Raw genomic sequence first — 26,932 nt, forward strand, 5'->3', positions numbered from 1 at the left:
TGGATATCAGAGGGGAAGGCAAAAAGGGGAGAAAGTTGTCATGCCCTGAAGGGAACATGCAAGCAGCATTAACAGAGGTGGGGGTGATAGTACCTGTATCCTGAAAGGAAGCTACAAGTGGCATTTCTTAAATCCATCTTCCATCAGACAACAGATTGGTCTTACACACACTATGGGCCCTTTATGTCATATTCTGCCAAATATAACTAAAATGTTGAATCAAGTCCTTGCCTGGCTGAGGAGATCCTTTCTTAACTTCCTCCCTGTCCCATTCCTCCAGTCTGTTCCTCTACCTCCTTCTCAGAGTCTTGGGTTTGAGCAGTGTGGCTGTGGTCCCCCATTGACAGCTTGCCCTGCATTTGGTAGTCCTCAGGTTCTCTGTGGTCAGTCATTCACAAACTTCTTCAGGGTATAAACAGGCTCCATTCTTGAAGTATTGGAGAGCACCTAGACAAACTGCTCATGCAGTAGCTCCTCAGGCTTTTACTAGACTAGATGTTGTGATCCTTTGCCTGGTGGTACAGTATCTCTAGATATTTGATTTTGTCCCAAGACTGGTGTCAGTACAGTGGATCCCTTCCTCAGATAGATTTGGATTATGTACTGTTATAACACTGCTGTTTTGGGGTCTTGGATCCAAAATCTTGTGTCCTATTAGAATCACACCAGAACAGAATGAAATGCTTGGTGTCAGCCACAGGCTAACTTGCCTCATGCTGAGGAAGAAGTTTCTACTCAGTCACCATTGACTGAACGAAAGTGCAGAAAGTGCAGAATCAGAGCTAGAATGTCATACAAGGAGGGGTCCAGAGACATTCAAGTGGGTATTTATATGGCATGGAGATAACTTCTGGTTATGAGATGGGGAGGACAGACACAACAAATATACCTGAGCAGCAATTTAGGGAAGACATTGTTAAACTCCTAGCACTCAAGTGAACTGTAGCTGAGTCCCTGCTGGATTACTAACTTGAGCATCAGTGACAGTCAAGCATCATCCAAGCTGAAAGCACCACTTACCACAAGCTAGACTGTGTGTAGATGCAAGTAGGGTTGAGGGGAACACTAGAGTTCACTGCAGAGAAGACATTATCTAATTAACAGTAGTGCAGCTAAAACAATAAAGCTTAGCTTATGAAACTTCAAGAGACTCCTGCTGAGCCATCATATATTATATTATGCCATCTCTGAAGAACATCTTATATTGGACCTTTGTACCTTATCTTTTAATATATTTCCCTTATGCTTGAGAAGTAGGAACAATTGTTTGAGAAAAGTAGTTTTATAGCCTTGTATTGTTTATTCTTTTCATTTATTGGAGCAATCAAAACACATATTCTGTATGTCCCCAAACATTCTTAATATAGTGTCCAGAGAAATATTCAGTACAAGGAAGTTTCTGCTTTAAATGTCTGTCACACACACACGCACACACACGCACACACACACAAAACAGTTCCATAGCATACTCCCAAGAAAAAGGAATAAATAGTCCTTTGGGGGGGGGGGTTGGCTGCTAGAGACAAATGCAATCCATGTTTAACAGAGATCATTCCAAAATAATTGCCCAAAGTCTCCTTATATTTTTTGTCAGACCTCTCAACTAGCTTGTCCTAATGTAGTATGCAAGGTGTGACTAACAGCAAATTGTCAGAAAAAAATATTTGTGTTTGAAATTTAACATGATGTGGATTTCATTACTACATGGGAGAACACTTTCTCTAACCTACTTTCATGTTTCTGAACATTACATACTAAAAACATTAAAAGAACTTCTGATTATCAGTCCCCACAGTTTCAAATTGGGTACTTGGAAAATGAGGAACACACAATTAGTGACCACTTGTGAAAAGTCTGGAATAAGTGACTTGCCCAGCATCTATAGGAACTTGGTTGCAGACACAGAGCTAGAGTTCAAATCCCCAAGGCAACATTCAACTATCTTAACAATGAGACTGTGCCTTTTCCCTTTCTGCAATCCTCTGCCTCATTCAGCACACACCTTCCCACTGCTGCAACAAATAAAGCAGGGGTTCCTCCAAGCAACAGCCTGTCTTACTATACAGCCCAGATTCATTCCCAGAGCATGGTCAATCCCTCACAATGAATGAAGAATAAATAGTAGTGGATCACGTAATTAAAGATTGAATGATAATGCATAAACACAAGTGGGCCAAATTAGGTTTGTACAGACAACCTTGCCCTCAGGTCATCTTCTCTTTAGGCTCTGAAGGCAAGTACACCTCCAAGTACTCCTTGGATAGATCCAACCTCAGTTTTGCACTGTTGCCCCAAACCATAATAATAACTTATCAACTTGCAGTACTGGGTAAATATCAATAGGGAAATAGCATCGGCTTTCCTTTCTCTGTAGCGGTGATGTCTGAGCAGTTGTGATTTTCATTGTGTCAAATCTTGTAAATCCCTAGAAAACATTACTGAAAATTTCTTTACGCTCACAGATTTCAGACAATCATCCCGACCGGATATATTTATTCCAAAGTAGACATGCTTCAAAATTAGTCATTCTACAATTAAAGCAGAGCTGGCCAAATAATTCATTGTGAAATATGTTCATTGCAAATCTTGACATTTTTCATCAAAGAATTATTAATGATTTTTTTTTATTCTACCACCGGCTGTAACTAAAGTCAGCAAGGATCTCCCTAAATCAATGGCTTTAGAACACTGTAATAAAAACATATTTTACTGCTCCTCTTCAACCACATCAGACTTAACCTTCCTGTTACTGACTTGAGAGTCCTGCATGACTGCCTCTTCCTATTTATCGCACCTCATGAAGTTTCAAGGCCTTCGCATCTCTTTTACTCTGCCAGTGATGCTACCCTGTTTTCCCATTTGTCATCTTATTACACCAACAGTTTCTTCAGCTGCGTTACCCCTTATAAATGAAAGGCTCTTTCTGGGATCATCTGCCAGCCCCCTAATTCTCTCCACATTCAAGTCCCTCCTGAAGATTTATCTCTGTCATAATGCTGATAAGAAACTCGCTAATTGAAGTTGTCAGTCATGAGGAGTAACTTAAGTATAATTTCCATGGTCCCTCCTTCCTTCCATCCACCCACCAATATATAGATAGAGAGAATAATGTTTGTATTCATTAACAAGTATATGTTTATAACTGAGTATCTGTTGCTTTCGTTCCTCCTGTTCACTGTCTGGATTGTGAGGACTTTGAATAAAAGTTCATATCTTCTTCTGTGCTTGGAAGTGCTCAGGTACAATGTGGATTATTATTAGCCCTAGATCTTTGATTTAGCCAGGCATAAATTACTCTTCCAATTAACCCCCAGCAAGTGTATCAAATGTAGTAGTGTCTGTCAACTAGATTGCATGACAGGACATTGACTGTTTTGGTGGCCTAGGGAAGTCATTTAATCTTTTTGTGCTTCACTTTAATTGCCTACCTCACAGGGGTGTTGAAATGTCTAATGCAATCACTTTGAAGATTAAAAAGTATTATTTAAGTGCTAAATATTATCATTATTATCATCACCAGAGCAATCATACATAGCCTTTCCATTAGTAGCATTAGAGGACATTGCGTTGTGGATCTATATTCAGAACTCTGTTTTTGCTAATACTCTTCCAGCTCAATATGTTTTCTGATCTGTAATTATGGGAAGTAATGGGATAAACTAATAGTTACATTAAAAAAGGAATCAGGATTGTCTAATTTTAAGAAACCTTGCAACAGTGAAAAGAATTGAAACTTAGAAGCTCATCAATACAAACCACTTAAACATTATTTATGGTCAGAATTAGAATCAGATTTGAAGTCTGAAGGAAAAAAATATATATATTAAAAATATTCTTTCCAGTGATGTTATTCTGATCGCCTGAAACTGATATTCTACAGGACAATGCATTTAATCCTCACCTTTGTTAGCACATCTCATTGTATTGTATTGTTCTTTAAATAGTACAAATTGCCAACAGTCTTGTCAAATCCTAAGCATTTAAAAAGTATGTCAGGCCTCAAAATTAAAGATATTTAAAAAATATTAATTGAGGGCTCCTTTTTTTCCTTTCCTCCTTTTATTCTTTTTTAGCTTTTAGCGTTCAGTCAGGTCACACACTCCAGCTTCTCTTTGTAACCACTAGGGCTAAGCATTCCCTTCTCTTTTAAAAAACAAATTTTGAGATTCTACTATATTTCTGATATAGGCACTGGACTCTAGAAAATGGGGATCTGAGAAAAACACAAAATATCTCAAGACTCACAAAAAATGAACAGAATTGGCAACACTTGAGTGAAGTTTCCAACTTCCAATTATTTATTTTTTCTCACCATCTTAGGGTCTGGCTCATTTCCTGAGCTATTGTTTATCTTTTTTGTTACCTTCTGTTTCTCAGTGTTTGGGGGTTTTTTGGGTTTTTTTTTGATAATTTCTGATTATCAGGATTTCATCTAACCTCTGTCTAAATGGCCCTTAAACAATTTGTTCTTGATTTCTTTTTTTTGCTCCTTTCTCTTTATTTGTAAATTATCTCTGTGCCTTTGATTTATATGTGCTTAATTTTCTCTTGTTTGCCTTTCCTCAAACCAATCTTTGACATTTGTAATATCCTTCCTATTGGAATTAGCTTTGCCTGTTTGGTCTCATAAAGCCTGAATCTGTAGAACTTCAGGGCACAGTTCCCGTCCTATCTCAGTAGCAGACTCAAAATATGAGAATTGTTTTTTTGGCTAGAACAGGAAGGAGGAGGCAAAGGTAGGAGAAAGTGGAGCAGGAGCCTTAAGCTACTGGGGGAGCTCCCTTCCCCAACTCCCCTGCGTTGTGAACAGTGATGGTAGAAAACAGCCTATTCCCTCTCGTTTCCCCCTTCCCCTTCTGGAAATCACTATCTCCAGTTGGGCTTTCTCTCTCAGAGGAAGCGGGGAGAGAAGCAGGGCTCAGAGCAGCAGCAAGGACCCTCCTTAGGGCAGCATCAAGGAAGCCCTGCAGAAAGATAGGACTGGCCTATATCGATGCTATTTTATGTGGGTAGCCTGAATTAATTGTACATGGGTTTGGTGAGTAATGGTACTGGAGTAGAGTTTGGTGGCTCAATTAATTACACTGAGGTTGGTTTTGGTGTGTAGGTGCTGAGTTAATTGCAGGGGAAACCAGTGGATGGTCTGAATTAATTTTCCTGGAAGCAACCTTGAGAATTACCTCCCTTCCCTCTCCAGGTCCCTTCACCATTGTGCCTCAAGAGAAGCCAAAGAAGGGACATTCTCTTCAGTTTCCCCACCCCATATCCCCAATCAACCTGGGCAGAGAACTTTTCTTCAATTTTAATCTAATCTGTAAAAGCGTACTGCTCTCTCTCATGATTTCGCTGAGAGTCACTTGATACTTTGTCTTTTTCTTAAAGCTCTATTTCCTGGAATCAGATAATTCATGAGAATTTCCGTTTTTCCTTCTTTTTTTAAAAAAGGGAAGTTTCTAACTCATGTTTGTGAAGAAACTTTGAAAATGTGAACCTTGAATACTAAAAACCATAAGATAAATACAAAAAAAGTAAAAATGTATTACTTAAAAAATATAAATATTAAGCAAATCTCGTGGATTTTGGTGGATTTGACTTATGATCTTTGAACATTTGTGGTTGACAAGAATATATAACACTGATTTAATGAGTTCCTGCTATTTAGTTCTGAAATAACTTTTCAAACATATTTTATCCTTAAAAATATAATCTGTCAATTATGCCACAACATACAACAAAATGCAGGTGTTCTACATTTTGGTTGATTGGCACACAATTGGATGGTTTATGTCACACACTGGCAGGTCTGAAATCTTGAAGGTATGCTTACTGTATGTGCTTAATTTTAAACACAATCAATTGGTCTGCTCATTTGTGTAAAATTACATCTTTTCAAGATCAAGGCCTAATCTGAAACAAAACATAAAAAGTGAACATAAACAATTTGTAAGAGTATGATAAAATTATGAATAAAATTATCTCTGAAGGTAATACAAAATCAAAATAATTATTTTAAACCTATGATAATCATCTTACTTCTTTTCTCTCTTTTTTTTTCGTTTTCCTTTCTGCTAGCACTCAAGAACTTGTCATAATTTTCATTTTCATAGCATTGTCTCCCAAATGTGCAGGTGACAACATTTATCCCTCCATCATGTAAATGTCCTGACAGGTAACTTGCAAGCATTTGCTTTTCTCATCATAACTATTCAGTATTTCCCAATCCCAGCTGATGTACAATTCCTGTTTTTTTTTAAAATAACAATAATACCTAGCTTTTATATAGCACTTCTGATCTGTAGATCTCAGCGCACTTTACAAAGGCGGTCTACCATATTCTCATTTTACAGATGGGAACACTGAGGCACAGGGAGGGACATGACTTGCCCAAGGTCACCCAGCAGGACACTGGCTGAGTTAGGAATTGAACCCAGGTATCCTGAATCCCAGTCCAGTGCCCAGTCCAGCTTTTAGCCACAGGAAACTTTCAAGATTCACCATAAAAGTGGATTTAGAAATAGAAAGGAGTAAGCATGATATTGCTATTCCAAATATTCTCCAGGTTTACAAAATGATCAAAACTGAAAATATATTACACATCAAAATAGTTAGTACAGCTTACTGGTTTAATAATAGAAATATATGTACATGCATGTAATATCTTTTAAAATCCTCGCCTAAATGAAATGGCAGAAAATAAAAAGGTAAAAGTGAATTATTACCTTGTGCTGCTAATTCATCTTTTTATTAAAAATGACAAACTGCAGGAAAATTTTCAACTTTAATTTTAAATGCTACTGCAGTCACATTGTTATTTTCTCATCTGTTAATATGTAAGCAGCATGTTTGAAATCTCATAACTAACCTTTACTGTGTCAGTCTCATATCAATTCTTGCGTAAGTTGTGTATCCACCGCTTGAATTTGCACATTCTGAAAGTCTCTGTTCAAAAGGTAGGTTTCAGACTGATCATTAAAGAGGGAATTTGGTTGTCCTTATTTTAAAAAGTCTACTAAAAGACATCAATACTTTCTGGATTTAACTTACCAGTAATTAATTTTGTTTTCCATCTGATGTGGGGACATATGATAGGACATCTTTGTTTTCCATTATTTGATATAACATATGATCCCTGTTTCCAAGATGGATTAATTTCAGTTTACAGTAGATGGAGCTGGTTGAAAAGATGTCACCTAAATGTTTCTCTGGCTGCAATGAGCCATTTTGAAAAATAAAATAAAATAAAATAAAAATAAAAAAAAATTTAAAAGGTTTTGCGGGAACATTGGCTTAGATGAAAACTAAATTAGGAAGGTTTCTCAGGGCCAACTTGGAATTTTTGGTCAAAATGGGAGAGAGCCTGGTCTTAGCAAGTGAAAAATCAGGACTCCCTATATGGTCTTGAACCTGCATCTCCCAGACAATTGCCTTAATCACAGGGCTACTGACTGTGGTAGGTTAGAGGAAGGCAAGAGAGAGGAGTCATCTGTCCATCTGTCTCTTTCCTGTTTATTAGTGAAAAATCCTGAAAAGTCATTTTTATTCTGTGTTGGAACAAAAAACTAATTCTGGAACTGTAATAATTTCAATTAAACAGAATTGTAGTTTCCTATCTATCCCTAACAGTTGAGTCTGAAATAGTCCAATACTTCTTTCCTTTAATAAGTGGTCACCTCCATTTCTTATTAGAAATAAAGGCAGCTACTGTAACTTACAGAGGATACACAGTTTTTCTGAAGATTCCAGTTCTACAAGATCAGCTATCACAAACAGACTATATTAGGAAACTGAGCTGAATTTTGTATAGAATAACTTCTGCCATGTCGGTGGGAAATTATTTTTTTAATTATTGGAGCAAAGCAGAAATGTGACAATGAATACAAAGGAGGTAAAGCCTGCACAACTAAAACGAATATTAAAATACTAATGTACTATCAAGACATTGACGCAATTTGCAGGATAATCTCTATTTTATTCCATTGATTCCCTTAAGAAATTATGATCTCTGTAGTAAAGTAATTAACAGTAAAAGAAAACTGGTATCAGATAAAGAACTCTTGCAAGAATTTCTTTCTTGGTCCATGACTATGGGAATCTGTCTCTTCAACTCCACTAAAACTGGCTCTACCAGTGGCTTTTGCCAGGTCACTTCACTGTCCCTTTACACTCATCTCTTTTCTCCTCCAATATTACATCCATTCCCAAATCCTGCACAATAAATACTACTGAAAATATTACTTTCTTCTCTACCCCATCCCTATATTTCATTTATTCTTTGGTGATCTTTCACTTCTACCTGCTTCTTGAAAATCATTTAGGTGAAATAAATATTTATAATTCTGTATGTATCTAGTTATCTGGGGAAAAATCCTTCTCAGAGTCAAGTGGAGATATTTAGAAATCAGTACTAACATTAAAAGAATGCCAGGTTTTGTGGAGTGGTAAATCTCACTTGTAAGAGTTTTTACGTTACTTCTGATGATTTAGAAATGGTGTCTGTGAGCAGTTTTTGAAAAAATGATTCTCATTTCTTTTAAACTCAACTTTCCTCCCACCCCAAAAGCAGAGGTGTCTTTGCCTTCCCCATATTTTATTCAACATTTCTGACAATGGAAATTACAACACTTATATGTATGTATATACAATGTGATAGGAACCAGTGCACAGAGGGATTGCTATCCAGGAAGTCTTTACGGGAGAGTAGACTAAGACATTACAGGATTTGAACCGCACTCTAAATGATAATTTAAAAGAATGCTTCCCTGAAAGTGGTGGGATGGTGGGTTTTGATTTGGTTTTTTTTTTAGTATATAATGGTTGTGTTATTTTGGCTTAAAATTACAGGGTTTTTTTTAGATAAATGAATTGTATGTGTCAATAACATTCATATGTATATCCTTAAATTTATAACAGTATATAAAGATACGTCACAAGCATAACGGAGCTCTTTGCAGTAATTGCAAGTGTATACTAGGACTGTAATTACTTAAGTTAGTTAAGTTTAAACAGCATTCACTGGTTATATCATTCATGACAGCCTCTTCCAAAAGTTAATTGTAAGCCAGAGAAGAGCAATGCTGATAATCTTTAAAATGAATACGAGGATTCAAATCCAGCTACTGGATAAATCTGATGTTATATAAACTAATGATAGGTATGTCTACATTACAATAAAAGACCCACAGCATAGCCACAGCTGGCCTGGTTTAGCTGACTCAGGCTCGCGGGGCTTGGGCTGCAAGGCTATAGAATTACATATAGACCTTTGGGCTTGGAGACCCCATGAGGGGTGAGAGTTGAGCAGGTCTCAGAGTTCAGGCTCCAGCCTGAACCTAAAGTCTACACTGCTATTTTGAACCCTGCAGCCAGAGCCTGGTGAACCCAAGTCAGCTGACCCAGCCTCTGAGACATGGAGCTGTGCATTTTTATCTCAGTGCAGACATACCCAATGAAACTTTGCTGTGAGTGAAAGAAATAGGATTACCTTTTCATAAACTGATGGTAGTCTCAATTTGTTGTTCATATCATGACAAGGGAAAGAACGAAATAAGAGGCTAATACACATTCATTTATACCATTTTCATTTCTACTATTTGGAGTAGTTTTTAAAAGCAAAATGTTGTTGACAAAGTCAATATATTTATTTATTTAAAATACCCTTGCGTGGAGCACAAGTAGAATCAATTTCTACAATTAAACTAAGCAGCAGAGAAGCTACATTATTTCTTTTATGCAACTATATTGTAGAATTCCCATATTCTAGGCTTTATAAAAGCAAAAAAGTTTCAACTGAGTTATGTGCTGCAGAGGTTAAAAGTGTAGCTAGATAGCAATGAAAATTACTTTAAATGTTGTGAAAAGTCAGAAGTACCTGCATGTTAACACGTCAGCAGAATATCAGTGACTATATTATAGAGCATAGGAAGACCCTCACCCTGAGGCCACTGCCCTTACTGATATGTCATTGCAGGATTAATGCAATTAGGATGTGTATTTCCGCAACACTATGATGTACATTGCTCAATGGCTGGAATTTGAATGCTAGACAAATTCAGACTGAAAATAAGGAGCACAATGTTAACAGTAAAGGTAGTTAACCATTTGAAACAATTTACCAAGGATTGTGGTGGATTCTCCATCACTGACAATATTTAAATCAAGATGGGCCATTTTTCTAAAAGATATGTTGTAGTTCAAACAGGAATTAATTCACGGAAATTCTATGGCCTCTAAAGTCAGACTAGATGATCACGGTGGTCCTTTCTGGCTTTATAATATATGAATAATTAATTATCTACCTTTTTACCACCCATCTACAGTCTTGAATCTTTAAATTCTTCCTATTGTGGATCTGCCCCAAAATAAAAATTGCACTCGGTGGTTATCAAAAAGCTTCAAGTTCAGGTTATGATAAGTACACAAATCTGGATGTCTGTTCTAACTGTTTAGGCTCTGGATTTGGCAAAAGTGGGCTGAAAATTTCATGAGAATAAGATCACTTCTCACTTCCTGTTTTCATTCAGAAGTAGAACCTCCTTTTATCTGAATATTTCAGAACCCCCAGAATGTTAGGTTTAAATTTGATCCTGGAAATGGTTGAAGATTCTAGATTGTGGGACAAGTTTGTTAATTTGTTTGAATCTATTTGCCCACCGAACTAGAAACATATTTATCTGGGCAGTTGTTATTCCCAATCTGAACCTGAAATTCAAAATTGAATCTGGACCTTCAAAACAACTCAAATTATTATACAATCTATAGGGAGCACATTTTATACCTAGTAGATTGTTGAGTATGCATTAACTCAGATGAAGACAAGTCACAAATATTCTTATTGACACATTTGTAAACTGCTTAAGTGGCTTTATGATGCATTGGGTCAACCTTAAAAAGGCTGTTGCTAGCAATTGCTTCATGGAGCTATTTTGCTTAGTCTTATCATAACCGAGTCTGTCTTGTATACCTGAACAAGAATTGCGATGTCTGACACGTATGTTAAATAAGAACAGCCCTACTGGGTCAGACCAAAGATTCATCTAGCCCAGTATCCTGTCTTCCAAGAGTGGCCAGTGCCAGGTGCCCCAGAGGGAATGAACAGAACAGGTAATCGGCAAGTGATCCATCCCTGTCACTCATTCCCAGCTTCTGTCAAACAGAGGCTAGGGACACCATTCCTGCCCAGCCTGGCTAATAGCCATGGATGGACCTAAAATCCATGAATTTATGATTTATGATTGATATTGGTGTTGGTCTTGCTTTGAGCAGGGGATTGGACTACATTACCTCCTGAGGTCTCTTCCAATTCTAATATTCTATGATCTAGTTCTTTTTTGAACCCTGTTATGTACTTGGCTTTCACAACATCCTCTGGCAAGGAGTTCCACAGATTGATGCATTGTATGAAGAAATACTTCCTTTTATTTGTTTTAAACTTGCTGCCCATTAATTTCATTTGGTGACCCCTATTCTCGTGTTATGAGAAGCAGTAAACAATACTTCCTTATCTACTTTCTCTACATCAGTCATGATTTTATAGACTTCAATCATATCTCCCTTTAGACGTCTCTTTTCCAAGATGAAAAGTCCCAGTCTTCGTAATCTCTCCTCATATGTAAGGCATTCCAGAGCCCTAATAATTTTTGTTGCCCTTTTCTGAACTTTTTCCAATTCCAGTATATCTTTTTTGAGATGGGACGACCACATCTGCACACAGTATGCAAGGGTGTGCCATGGATTTATATAGAGGCAACATGATATTTTCTGTCCTATTATCTATCCCTTTCTTAATTATTCCCAGCATTCTGTTTGCTTTTTTGACTGCTGCTGCACATTTTTTCAGATAACTATCCACAATAACTCCAAGATCTTTCTTGTGTGGTAACAGCTAATGTAGACCCCATCACTTTATATGTATAGTTAGGATTATGCTTTCCAATGTGCAGTACTTTGCATTTATCAACATTAAATTTCATGGGTCATTTTGTTGCCCAGTCACCTGGTTTTGAGAGATTCTTTTATAGCTCTTCACAGTCTGCCTGGGTCTTTACTATTTTTAGTAATTTTGTATCATCTGCAAATTTTGCCACTTCACTGTTTACCCCTTTTTCCAGCTCATTTATGAATATGTTGAATAGGACTGGTCTCAGAACAGACCCTTGGGGGACACCACTATTTACCTCTCTCCATTCTGAAAACTGACCATTTATACCTATCCTTTGTTTCCTATCTTTTAATCAGTTACCAATCCATGAAAGCAACTTCCCTCTGATCCTGGGGTAGCTTACTTTGCATAAGAGCCTTTGGTGAGGCACCTTGTCAAAGGCTTTCTGAAAATCTAAGTATGCTATATCCGCTGGATCCCCTTGGTCCACATGCTTGTTGACCCCCTCAAAAAATTATAGTAGTTTGGTGAGGCATGATTTCCCTTTACTAAAACCATGTTGACTCTTCCTCAACAAATTATGTTCATCTATATGTCTGACAATATTGTTCTTTATTATAGTTTCACCCAGTTTGCCCAGTACTGAAGTCAGGTTTACAGGCCTGTAATTACTGGGATCATCTCTGGAGCCCTTTTTAAAAATTGGTGTCACATTAGCTATCCTCCAGTCATCTGGTAGTTCTGCAATTTCACATTTGAGTTCCTTCAGAATCTTGGGTGAGTACCATCTGGTCTTGGTGACCTATTGCTGTTTAATTTATCAGTTTGTTCCAAAATCTCCTCTAATGATACCTCAATCTGGGACTGTTCCTCAGATCTGTCACCTAGAAAGAATGGCTCAGGTTTGGGAATTTCCCTCACATCCTCAGCTGTTAAGACCGATGCAAAGAATTCATTTAGTTTCTCTGCAATGGCTTTATCATCCTTGAGTGCTCTTTTAGCACCTTGATCATCCAGTGGCCCCACTGGTTGTTTAGCAGGCTTCCTGCTTCTGATGTACTTAAAAAAAAATTGCTATTACTTTTTGAGTCTTTCGCTAACTTCCTCAAATTCTTTTTTGGCCTTCATAATTGTATTTTTACACTTCATTTGCCAGTGTTTATGCTCCTTTCTATTTTCCTCATTAGGATTTAACTTCTATTTTTTAAAGGATGCCTTTTTACCTCTCACTGCTTCTTTTACTTTGTTGTTTAGCCACGATGGCTCTTTTTTTGGTTATCTTACTATGTTTTTTAATTTGATGTATACATTTAACTTGAGCCTCTATTATGGTGTCTTTAAAAAGTTTCCACACAGCTTGCAGAGATTTCACTTTTGGCACTGTACCCTTTAAATTCTGTTTAACTAACCTCCTCATTTTTGTGTAGTTCCATTTCTGAAATTAAATGCTACAGTCTTGAGCCACTGTGATGTTTTTTCCTGCCACAGAGATATTAAATGTAATTATATTATGGTCACTATTACCAAGCAGTTCAGCCATATTCACCTCTTAGAGCAGATCCTTTGCTCCACTTAGGACTAAATCAAGAATTGCCTCTCCCCTGGTGGGTTCCAGGACCAGCTGCTTCACAAAGCAGTCATTTAAGGTGTCAAGAAACTTTATCTCTGTATCCCATCCTGAGGTGAAAGATACCCAGTCAATATGGGGATAATTGAAATCCCCCATTATTATTGAGTTTTTGGTCTTGGCTACACTCGAAACTTCAAAGCGCTGCCGCGGGAGTGCTGCCGCGGCAGCGCTTTGAAGTGTGAGTGTAGTCACAGTGCCAGCGCTGGGAGAGAGCTCTCCCAGCGCTGCGCATACTCCACCTTCTCATGGGGATTAGCTTGCAGTGCTGCAGCACTGTTTACAATGGCGTTTTACAGCGCTGTATCTTGCAGCTCTCAGGGGGTGTTTTTTTCACACCCCTGAGCGAGAAAGTTGCAGTGCTGTAAAGCGACAGTGTAGCCAAGGCCTTTATTTTTTATTTTAATAGCCTCTCTAATCTCCCTGAGCGTTTCACAGTCACTATCACCATCCTAGTCAAGTGGTCGGTAATATATCAGGTGGTTGGTAATATATACAAGAGGTGTTTGTTTAAACAAGCCACAAAAATTGTTTTTTCTCAATGTTCACAATTGTTCAAGAAAATACTATCATTTAGCACAGCAACAAAAAAACAAATTAGATAAGCAAGCTTGCTTTAACATAATGAGGGCCATGCAATAAAACAGAGGTACTCTGGTAGTACACGTGGTTTAGGTTCCAAAGCTCAAATGCTCAGGGTTTATGAGATGCTATAAAAATTATAAGATATTTGCATAAGAGGATACCAAGGCCTGGCCTATACTACATAGTTAGATTGACATAAGGCAGCTTAAGTCAATCTAACTCTGTCAGTGTCTACATTACAATGGTTCCCTATCTAATGTAAGTCACTCACGACATCAACTTAATAACTCCACCTCAGTGAGAGGCATAGCGCTTAGGTCGATATCGTTAGGGCAACACAATGTCCGTGTTACATTACTTACATCGCCAGCTGGCTGTCAGTTGCATGTGGGGCTGGCAGCTGAAGCCCCACCATCCACCACAGTGTTGACAGCTGGAGTTGTGAGTCCAGGGCAGGGCACAATTTCACAGCAGGGACTCTACCAGCTGTGAAATTGACATTATTGTCAGTTTCATGGCTGCTATTTTTTCACATTTCCTTTCTGGCTCTGGCTGTCAGCCCCCGGGCTGGGGGTTCTAGCTATGAGAGGCAAGTTTAGTTTGGAAAAGAGGATAATGAGATTAAGGAGAGACATGATAGTGGTCTTCAAATACTTGAAGGTTGCCATAAAAAAAAGATGGAGAAAAAATGTTCTCTCTTGCCATAGAGGGCAGGACAAGACACAAAACATGGAGTCAAACTTCAGCTTAGCAGGTATAGTTTAAATCTCAGGAAAAACTTTCTAGCTGTAAGAACAGTAGGACAATGGAACAGACTGCCTAGGGAGGTTGTGGAAGCTCCTTCACTGGAGATTTTCAAAAGAAGGCTGGATAGCCATCTGTCTTGGATGGTTTAGACACAAATCCTGCATCTTGGCAGGAGGTTAGACTAGATGACCTCTGTGGTCCCTTCTAACCTTTTGGTTCTATGATTCTATGATTATGACAAGGGCAGTATTTTTGGTATAATTTTCTGACCTTTCAGGATCAGCAAGCTAGTACCTGGGTCCTGTAGAGACTCTACTGCAAGGGTTTGCAACTGTAGAATATACATTGGCAGTGGTAAGCAGTTATATTAAACTTGTGAAAATCAAAGATGGATCAAGGCTTTGGCGTATCCATGATCCTACGGAAGAGTGGCAAGCCTGGCCTCTGCCCAGGGGAGGCTTTGAGGGCATACATGGCAATAAGACTGGGAAGGGATGGGCCCCTCTTTATGCACTGATGAAAGTCCCCTCACAACATATCTGTTTGTTATGGTGTTGAGACAGGGACTGATGAGGCTGAGGTTTCCAGCCCATGAATTTGGTTCCCATGCATTCAGGTTTGGGAAGATAACAGGAGTGACAGAGCCAGGTATGGGAGCTGGGGCAATTGAAGCAACTGGGTGTTGGCATTTGAAAGCATATAGAATGTATGCGACACCCCAGTGGAGAGTCAGCATTATTTTATTTTATTGTATTCTTATTCCAGATGTGGGAAGATGGGTCATGCAGAAGGTGGTGTGGATCTGTTGGCACAGTATTGTTCACTAGGTGATAAGTGGACATTCAGGTTGCCTGAGTATTCACAGCTAGGGCTCAGTGATGATGCAATCCTTATCTGGCACAGAACAAGGGGCATATTACAGGACCAGTTGATGCCACTTCTATACATTGTGGGGGCTCATCAGTAGGCACTATATATAATAGTGGTGTACCTTGGAGAAAATGATTTAGGAATCTGAAAATGGGTAGCCTTAATGCTCAGAGTTAAGAGGAACTTGAGGCAGATCCTGGAACTTTTTCCAGGAGTAAAAACTGTGTGGTGAAGCATCCTTCAATGCAGGATGTGGCAGAGAGCTGTGAAGCCCCCTCCCACTCCCAGTTTGATAAAACGAGGAGGTATATGAATAGGGACATAGCCAAATTCATGGGGATCATAAGGGAGGTTGGTAATTTTGCATCCTCACATAGCATAAGAGGCACCAGAATTATTCAGTGGGAGTGAGGTTCACCTGTCAGACTTGGGCACAGACACATTTTTGGCTGATATTAAAGGGGGCAGTGAGAGATGTCTGGAAACCCTGTTGGGTATGTGGGGGAGACAGCCAAGCTAATTGCTGGTGCCTCCTTGTGGTGGATGTCTAGTGCAGGTACTCTGAATGAAGGGGATACAGAGATCAAATGGATGGTTTGGTAAAGCATTTAAAGAAGGTGTTTGTTAATGGAGCAGAATAGGGAGATGTTCAGGGCACCTCTGACTAGCCCGGCAGGGAGCCAAACACCCCCTCCTCTATAGCCCACCTTAATCCTCATTTGGACTGGCTGGGGACCAAGATAGAAGGTGGTGGGGGGGATGACGGAAGTCCCCAAGTATCTATTGAAATGATTATGGAGTTACCTGCATGGTACTCTTTAATCTGTAGGGTACTTCCAGACATCTAATAATAAAGTTGTGGCATAAGTAAGCCATACTGAGTATCTCCTGTCCTCCTCCTGGTATAGCCAGACAACAAGGAAAATAATGTAAACAGGTCTCATAGTAACAAGTTGTTGCAAGAAGAGGGATGCAGAGTTTGAAAAGAGAACACTGAATGTTGATTGCTATCACAGAAATAATATAAGCTGAAATTCAAGCACAAACTCTTACAAGTATCTACACAGCATAATGACAATGTATAAAGTTCTTGTTTGTCTACACAAAAGGCTAATTTTTCTTAGCAGCTGTACATTAATGAGTCACCATGAAGTAATAATGAACAAAAAGTTCATGATCTAGAGAGACAGACTTGATCCTAGAACTGAAAAGGTAAGGTTTTTTAATAAAAAATCTGAGAATTCTTCAGAAATATATTCTTTCAACAATAGTGCAATCTGGCAAACAGAATAGACAACAGTGTGATGGAATATCCACTGTAAGCCTTTATTTTCTACAGCTTTCAACTGCCTCAGGGTCGCAACACAGAATAAGGTCACAGCACATGAACGTACTTTTGTATAAGATAAAATCTGTTTACTTTTTTTAGATGTATAAGGCTGCTACAAAATAATGGGTGATATGCATCATTACTGTATAGGTCTAGCAGTCTTCTCAATGCTACTAATGTGATGGTGATCAAGGAAGATCAGGGACAGCGAGCCTTCTCCTCCACTTCCAGCCCAATCTGGTGACCTCTCCATCTTCCCTCCAGGAAGCATTAACTTGGTGAAAGGTATCTATAGCTTGCTTGTGTGAAGCAGATTAATTCACCATAGCAAAAGGTATTGCAAAATGTTGATGATGCTGTGCATGTTTCTTATGGCTGGCAGCATTTACTGAAGGGCAAAGGTGAGGGCTAGAATGGGAAGTTGGAGAGGATTGATGTTGCAAGGATAGGAGAAGGGAGTGAGAGGATGTAGATGTGTGCGCACATGTGCATGCATACACGCACACAAGCACCAATCTTTAGCTCCTGAAGTGAAGTGAAGGGAGTCAGACTGGCAAAGAACTGTCCTCGACAAAGTGGGAAGAGGCATTCCACTTGGGATAAGATTATTCGCTTCTGCTAGCACATCCTTTTGGGAGGCTGCCCAAACCATGTATCTAAACATTTATATACAGTACTTCACTTATCACCACATCTATATACTCACAATTCAGTATCCCAGTTGCTCTATTCCTCTGCAAGCTGAGAAATTTCTTTTCCTCACTGTTTACATAAGGATCAGGGGTACAGAACTAGGATAGGATACCAGCAGAGGAGAGGAGAGCAGTAGCAAAGGGCAAAGCAAATAGTAAACCCAGGGCCACTTCCTATGTCTGGGATTGGAGAAAAGTTGTATGTAGTTTTTTCTAAAGCTCACCTTCCTTACTTACCTGTTTATCTGTTCTTCCTGCTCTGATAGCCCCTATGTGCATTTCTGATGGCCCAAGGACTTGTCAACCGACAGTTTCTGTTCTCTACCTCTGTTGCTTTTAAAACAAGAGGCAACCTCCTTCTAGAGATTATGAGAAAATTCTTTCCAGAGATTCCCTCCCTTTCTCCCCAGCAATTTAACTCCTCTTCTACTCTGTGATAGGACTTCATTCACTAATGGATCATTGAGCCTTTGTCCCCCAAGATATATGGCAAGTAGAGGACCACAAATGTCAGAGCAAGAATGGATGTGGCAAGAGGGAAACTCTTAAGACTATTTGTGACACACATTTGGGAGTCGGAGCCTACTAACACCACTGATGTGATTCAAGTACTGCCAAAGCAATATATCTGATGGACAGAGAGGACAAGCTGCATTCCAACTCACATTTTAGTTCTCATGGAGGAGTAAGTGTGCAAGGAATTTGAAATCAAAGTCAAGGTCTCTTCCTGAGTTATGAGTTCTCCTTAAATAAGAACTCATTTGCTATAGTCAGAAATGTGATTTCTCCAACATTGTCATTTTTGAGCTTTGGAACTGAAAGAGTTGGGTTATTTGCTTTAAAATTTTTAAAAAGTTTCACTTGTAGCACAGTTTTTTCCCTGCTCCATACAGTACTCAAAACAGTGCAAGTAGTCGCACTATGATCGTGAGTGTATCACCATGCATCCCCTTTGCCTTAACTGAGCTGCTCAGTACTGGGTCTTAAAGTAAGCTTGGCATCATTGTGTAATTGTTTTAGAGACCATTTGAACAAGAACAAAGAATCTTAAAACACACACACACACACATTTTCCAGTGTTTTTCTTTGCAAAAATTACTTACAAGTCTACATATGCCTCTCCAGATTCTACAGCTCATGCTGCCTCCTGGCATGATCTACAGGACAGTAGCACAGAACGTTCTAGTAGTTTCAGTGGAGATGGCAGTAACAGAGCTGTCATGGTGGTGCAGTTTTTTCTAGTTATTTCAACAGTGATAGCTTTGGAAGAGCTGCTAGAGCCCCACTGAATTTTTCTGCACTGCTTCATCTCAAAATCTCAGATATCTTTTGTAAACTTATGTTGTTAAGACCATTAGTTCATAACATGAGAATTTAGGAGAGGAGGCATTCACTGAGTAATTCACTGTTTTGTTTTTTTATTGTTTTGACTCACATTACATTCTCTAATAAGGTCACTGAAGTACTGTATATATTAACTTTTGGGATCCAAATTTACAAACTCTTATTATTGGGTGTAGAACATATTATCATAATTAGTCCCACTGATTTTAAATGCTAATTTATACCTGACAATAAAAGATTTCAGGATTTGGGCAAAAAGGCTCTATCCACACACAACTCATGTTGATATCCAGCTGAGTTTATGGGTGTTTCAAGAGTAGCATTTCATCCCAAGTAAATTATATGAAGTTCTTAACCATCATAAACAAAATCTGTTTTAAAAGGTGCATTAATACAGGCTACTAGGATAATGTTTATCATATACAGTGGCTCATGATAAAAACAAGCATTTACCTATAATTACCACAGTGTTATGTGAAAATAACTGTGCTTCTCCTCTGCAAGCAGTTTTTTTAATTTGCATCATTTTAATTTATCTGTAAAAATAATTCTATATTGAAGATAGGTGGGGGGCCAGATGGTCTCTATTTTCTCTGTGGTGCTGGAAACAATACATCAGCATGACCTATCAGAAATGCAGAAGGAAGTGGAACATTCATCTCCAAGATAAGAAATAGAACTATGCTTGATTTTGTGATAATGGGGTTTAATAATACATGGTGCTGAGCTTTGGAAGGTACCCAGCATCCTAAGTTCCCAATGCAGGACTGAGTCAGTGACAGTTATAGAATGATGCATATACTGTAAACTTTTAATGAGTTTGCTTTGATTGCATTTAAACCCATTTTTAATTCACTTTATGAAAATATTCTAGTGAATTAGTTATTGGCAAAAAACATTTTGCAAAAATCTGTCTCTACAAAGGTAATATTGGAGAAAATGTGTAGAAAATAAATTCTGAATTTGTAAACAATCACGCTAGAAACCTCATTCTCATAATTTTGCACATCCAAACAGGGGACTGTATCATGTCTGATATGTCCAATAAAAACTAACCAATATACCTCAAATTTTGAATATAAATCTACAAACTAAAATTATAAATTATACAGCAAATAATTTTGAATACTGAATACTTTCAAGAAAAACCCAAGTTATTCATGAAATATTCACAATCAGGAGGGGAAAGACCAAAATCATTGAAAACATTATGTGCTGTGGATGGTAGCATAAAGGTTCAGTATTAGGAGCAATAATTCTACTGTGTTTCACTGTATTCAAGCATATATATTTTTTTAAAAGTACCTTATAACACATGCATAAAGACCGCTGTCTTGCACCACAGTTGGCCGAAACCAAATAGAATCCTCTTCTTTACTCATTCTAGTTCCATCAAAAGCTATAGGTTCCTCAAAATCTCCAGGTCCAGAGCTTTTGTACCACATCAAACTAAGGCCAGCACTTTGTGCTAGAGAGTAATTTGCTCTGATATAGCCATAAAATAATGCACATTTTATACGAACAGGTTCTCCCACTAGAACTTGATACTTCTTGTAATCCACCGACCAGTCAGTGCATCCATCAGCTAAAAGAAAAGAAAAAGAGAAATAAATGTATGTTTGTGTATATATATATAAACAGAGGCTTCAGCCAACTAAATATAGTAGCAGCCTAATAGCAGAGCTGCAGTTTAAAGTTACACAGCTGGGGTAAAAACACTCTATCTTACACCATTACCATTGAAACACCTAGCTGCACTGTTAATTTTTAAGTACTATGCAAAACTTGTCTTTTTTTTTCTTTTTTTGCTACTAACACCATTTTTCTACTGTGTAGAAAAGAGTTATTAGTTGAATTTATGGTAAATCTTGATAATTCCTATGATATATATGCAATTATTGTTTTTCTCTACTGTGTAACTTTAAAGTGAATTATTATAAAATATTGGAATTAAACTAGTGTAACATGGTGGCCATCTGCCACAGAAGGTGTCATAATCAGTGAATTGCATTAATCAAATCCCTTCAAGGTAACAATATAAATGAAAGAAGGAAATTATTCAGTCTCAGATGATGTTAGGACAAGGAGCAGTGGCCTGAAGCTAAGAAAGGAAAAGTTTAAGTTAGATCTTAGGGGAAAAAAAGTTCTTAACGGTATTGGTGATTGTGCAGCAGGACAGAGTATTAGGAAAAAATGACTCAAGGCATCCTCACTTGATAAATGAAGGAACAGGTTAGATAATATGTTACTAGGAAATCCTGAGCTTCCCATACTACAAAATGCTGAGGATGAGATAGTATGACCTGTGTTTGGTATTTTAGTGTTTCTGCTACCAGTTATTCTGTACTTCAGTTTTCATAAAATGCTAAGCACAGACTAAACTCTCAGTCAAGGTTAATGCTATCCAATCATAACTGCAACATAGATGAACAAAGTAAGTCTTCAGTACAGCAAATTAGATTTGCTCAAAAAAGAGGGAGGGTTAAGTTTGTTTTTATTTTCATGGGAAATGTTGACTTTCTACCAAAAAAACTCTGAAACTTTAAAAAATGGTATGCCAATAAAAAATCAAAAACTTTCAAGGTGAGCAGACACTTGCAAATAACTGTTTACTCAAAAACCCAATTTTTTTCACAAAAAAATCTTTTGTCAGAAAATGTACAACTAGCCTTACTATCTATTGCTATGTATTTGTACAATGCTAGATTTTAAAAAAAAATTGGGAGAAAAGCCTTTTTTAAAAAAAATCATTTTTAAGAGTCCACAGATAAGTAATATAATATAAATATTTGTTATAAATGTAAAGGAGTATATATTACATATAGTCAAATGTTATGATGACATGAATATATAAAGTATGACATAGTAGTATAACTGCTGCCCAACATTGTCAATACAGTACAGGACAATATTAGAATCAGGTTGTGTAAGGAATGGTCATCCATATAGTGAAACATTCCATGTTGTTCATGGATTAATTAGCTTCCTTATTTAATTTTGGGGGAGGCCAGAAGGTGTTCCATTTTCCGATAACCGAAAGTGAACATTCCTTCCCCTGCCAAAAAAAATCACCCTGCCAGAGGCCTAGATCAGGCAAGATTCAGTATTGCAGAAGAGATGAGTTTGCAATACGATACATAATCTTGGAAATCTGCAGGGGTTGGAATGGGAGGTCTATACAATTTAGAGTGGGCACATGCCCAGTTTCCCAGCATTCACATCTATTTTAGAATGAATTTCCATTTCTGATAGCTCCAGCATTTACCTTTCTGAGCACCATAAATCTGTCAGCTTGGAAACCCAGAAATAATCAGTAAATTAAAGTGAATCTTTAAGCAGTGTTAACTCCATTATATAAGGTATTAGGTAACCGCTTCTTCATGTTAGTTCATTATCGGATTGTAATTTTGACCTTTACTATTTAATTTAGTTTGTAGGCTTTTGGTTTATAATGCCACTCTATTAGCCTTGGTTTCTCTCTCAGGACCTTCAATTTTAGTAACACCAGATCCCTTGACATGATGAATCCATGGAAACATACTATGAAAGAATACCTACTCCACTACATATTTTTGTTTGTGTTGAATGGAGGATCAGCTATACAGAGCACTTAACCTTGATTTATTTCAGTTTAGAATTCCCCATTGAAAAAATACCAAGATAATACATGTATTTGTGTCACTTGCAATCTAGTTTAGTGAGCTTAGTCAAATGTGTTGGAAGGTAAAATACACTCGTGCAAAAAGAAGAGTTAACTATTTACATGAATGAATGCTTTTAAAATTCAGGAGATGGAGTATTAAAGGAGTATTAAAATAAATTGGCTGTACAAATATTCTACTTGCAATGAAGGTCAGTGAAACTATTACTGCATATATAAAAATGATATTTCTAAGACAACAAACAAACCTGAAAAGCTTAAATGCAGACTGTTTTTCTGTATTTTGCTCTAATGCTGTTTGCTGTAAAGCACAAATATTATTTAAGTATTTATTACTTACACTGTAATATAATTACAGATTTATATTTGGTAGTTTTATTGTAATTTTGGAAATAACAGATGGTATTGAATGCACCATGACCAGAGCATGTTACACCAATTTTCTGAAGAGTGTACTAACTTCCTGTTAGTTTCTGGATTTGATTCAGCTTCTTGGTGTTGATCTCAAGTTTTACATGACTTGAGCTCTGGCTACTTGAGAAACTAGCTCTTTATATATGTTACAACAACTGTGATTAGCTAGGATGCTTCTTCTGATTGTGCCTAGATTTAAACATCTGGCAGTTGGAGTCAAAGCTCCCAGCTTTGAGACTTATTTTCCCCACTTGTCTGAAATAGCCCGTCTATTGAAATTCAGGGCACAATGTAAGACCCAACCATTCCCTCGGGCTTTGAGAGTATAGCCAAATTCCACTTTGCCAGCTGAAGTGGGCAAAATTTGAAAATAAATCCTTAGAATTTCAGTGGAAATTTACAGTTGAAAATCCAGAACCAATCACACACTTCTATATGTTTTGGAACTTGGTTAGATTCGAAAAGAGACTGGGGAATACCTTCCAGTTTGGATGTACTCAAAATCAATTCACAGCTCTTCTCAAAATGTCTGCACTATCTAAATCTAATTCCAATCTTAGTCCTAGCCCTGACTGAGTCTCAAGTAAAAACTCAGATGAGAATGACTGTGGTCCTGAAGAAAGGGCATGGAGCTGATAGGAATCTTAGGTTCTGCTCCTCTCTCTGCCACAGACTTGGACAAGTCTTTTAATCTACTTGTTCCTCAGTTCCAATATGTAAAATGGGATAATGATTGTTACCCTTGTTTGTAAAAAGAGCTTTGAGATCTCTTGATCTATACATGCTAAGATTCATTGCCGAGTTTATCAATAAACCCAATTAGAAATCAGATCACCACCTCATGAGATTATTTCTGTTTACAGTAAACATAATGCTACCAGAATATGCCATATTCAAAGGGGAGGAGCATTACCACAAAATGCCTTGCTATTTCAGAATTTTTTGAAGCAGACAAAAAATGCTAAAATTTTAATTCCCTTCAAAAACAGGCACCTTAATGCCTGGGTGATGTCACCAGTTTATTTCTCATTCTCTCTCTTTCTTGCCTTGTTTTACTGGAAAATGCAATAACAAATTTGGATGCTGATTTGTCTATAAGATTTTGTGTGGCACGGCTGTATAGTCCCACTTTGTACAAAGACTCAAGAAGAGATCCTGAGTGAAGTTTAAGCTTGAAGAGATAGTGTATTGTCTGCAAAGCAATTTTCAAAATGTAGCATTTTTCAAAGTTTCCTGCTGGATTAACCATAATTCCCATCCACAAAAAAACAAAACAAAATGAAACTCTTCCTCATATTTTGAGTTGATAGGTTCACCACTAGAGGCAATATGTCAGAGTTTTGTTGTCAAATAGCATCACAGAGTTACTGGTTGCAGAAACACATGCATATAATGTATTGACACCAGGGAATTAGTATTTTTACAGCCAACAAAAAACACCTAGATTCTTTTTAGTCAGATTGATCCTTTCTGAAATCAATGAGTTATTTATATTTTATCTTCCTCTACTGAAAAAAATGTTCTGACTTGTCACCGGACAGTTAAAGAACATAAGACAATTTTAGGATTTGTCTTCTGAGAAAAGGAATTGCAATAGCTCTCCATATGGACACTTTTATTCTGAAATAAGAATGTCTACACACAAACTATTCCAAAATAACTATTGTGCTTTAAATTATACAATACCTTAATCCAAAACAACTGTGAAGCAAAGACAAGCCCTTAGGTTTCCAAAAACATTGTGTATATATCTATAGACACATATAAATGCATCATATCAAAGTGAAGCTTCTGAATTTACATACTTATGATGCATAGAGACTGATTACCTGTGTGGTAACTCCTAAAGTGGTTGTCAAAAGTTTATTATCAGAATATAATCCCTGAGAAAACTACAAGCCAGTTCAGAGACAAAAAATGAACAAACAAAGCACATACACTTGGATAAATTTAAATATAGCCACTACTATTCTCAACATAGGTAAAAGTAGTAAGAGAACCCCCACTAATATTGTCATGTCCCCTCAAACACTACACCTTTTTCCTATCAAAAGTTCATATGAAAAAGATGTTTGGTTGTTTTAATAGAGTTAAACTATAAGTAAATAATTTCCCAAACACACAACAACCCAGGAATATATGCATAATGGCATCAGAATTTATCCCGTTGTAAAATTCAATTGATTACTGATAATACATTAAGGTACAGAGCTGTAGAATCACGGTCAACACTAATCTTAAGGAAATATGTTTGTCCCTTTTTCATCTGTGCTTTTTATGTGTGTGAGTGTGTGTGAGAGAGAGAAAGAGAGAGCGAGAGAGCACTGTTCTGACTTTGTTCTTTCTTACACCAATTTTACACCAATTTAACTCTACCAACACTTCTATTCAAGTCAGTTGTAGCTGCATTAAGCTCATTTCAGCTGGGAGGGACTGTACATATGTTAAACATAAGATGTGGGATACCCCACTCTGCTCAAGTGCAATACCAATAGGTCTGGATCCATGAGAAGGTGAAAATGGGTTTTTGACAAAAGGTTTAAAGCACTCATGCCAGAATGGAATTGTCTATCTGTTATTCCATTAGGGATTTTTTTTTTACTGGTACTGATAGTGATATTTTAGCAGGCAATCATCTATCTGTATGTGAGATTTGTATAGGGTAATACAATAGATAAAGAAATATATACAGAGAAATCGACAAATATACTTAAAAGATACTTAAAAAGGGGACTTGCTAAAATGCACGGCAAGAAAGATCTGATGACGTACACTTACCATGACTAAGAACAGATGGAGGCATTTAAACAGATTAGAAAAGTTTTTCTTCTCCACTGAGAATTTGTACATATTTAGTTAAAATAAAATAATTCTAGGTATATGAGGGTCAGATTCTTCTATACAATTCACATGAGGTTGCCAGTTTTGGTTGGATGTATTCCTGGAGATTTCAGCACATGACATATTGTTTAATTAAAGATTGATCTTTAATTCCTGGAGACTGCAGGTCAATCCTGGAAGGTTGGCAACCCTAGGTGACACCTTACTTGAAGAATACTCTCACTGAAATCCATGGGAATTAATGTCCTGGTGCACACATAACTGCAGCACATAGGGATGTATTTTCAAAGGCACAAGTATCAATTACATGCCTAACTCTCATTGAAAAACTCAGTGGGAGTTAGGCACCCAACTGACATTTCTGTTTGAAAAAATATCCCATACTTGATAACTTCACTGGGACTTACTAAAGCACACATTTAAGTGCCTTCCTAAATAGAGGTGTACTAACGTAGATGCTTAAAGTTAAGCAGGTGCTTACATGCTTTGCTGAATCCCCTCCAAAGACACTACTCAGAAGAATAATGCAACATGCAGAATGCTATTAGTGCCACTGAGATATGTTCTCATTTTTGGCCCACTTCTGCTTTGATCATATGCTTTTCTCTTCTTTATCTTTCAATACACTTTGTAAAATCAGATCCAGTGTTACCCTTCTTTGTATATGACAACAATGATCACAGCATCACACAATCAATACACACATTCATGCTGGCAGAAAACAATTATGACAAATAAATATGTACTGAGAATTTTCTCAAGCTTGAGCCTTTCTCTGTCTATATTTCTATCATCACTCCATCAAGCAATCACATATTTATTTTATAAATTGAAAAATACTTGAATAATTCAACAGCCTTGAAATTTCAGAACTGCATTCAACTGAGTGGCTGTACTCCCTGATCTCCATTTTAATATGCTGCCAGTTATTGCTACTCATAAT

At 37.5% G+C, this 26,932-nt stretch overlaps 1 protein-coding gene across 3 annotated transcripts in view; it reads right to left on the reverse strand.

The window, feature by feature from the left end:
• Positions 1-26,932, reverse strand: part of IL1RAPL1 (interleukin 1 receptor accessory protein like 1) — a 1,154,051-nt gene that overhangs the window by 512,006 nt on the left and 615,113 nt on the right. For all 3 annotated transcript variants that reach the window (XM_050936563.1, XM_050936564.1, XM_050936562.1), the window contains exon 3: positions 20,379-20,658. In XM_050936563.1, coding sequence (XP_050792520.1) covers positions 20,379-20,658 — 280 coding nt within the window. The remainder of the gene's footprint in view (positions 1-20,378; positions 20,659-26,932) is intronic.

This window comes from Gopherus flavomarginatus, chromosome 1, assembly GCF_025201925.1.
Source record: "Gopherus flavomarginatus isolate rGopFla2 chromosome 1, rGopFla2.mat.asm, whole genome shotgun sequence".
Lineage (NCBI taxonomy): Eukaryota > Metazoa > Chordata > Testudines > Testudinidae > Gopherus > Gopherus flavomarginatus.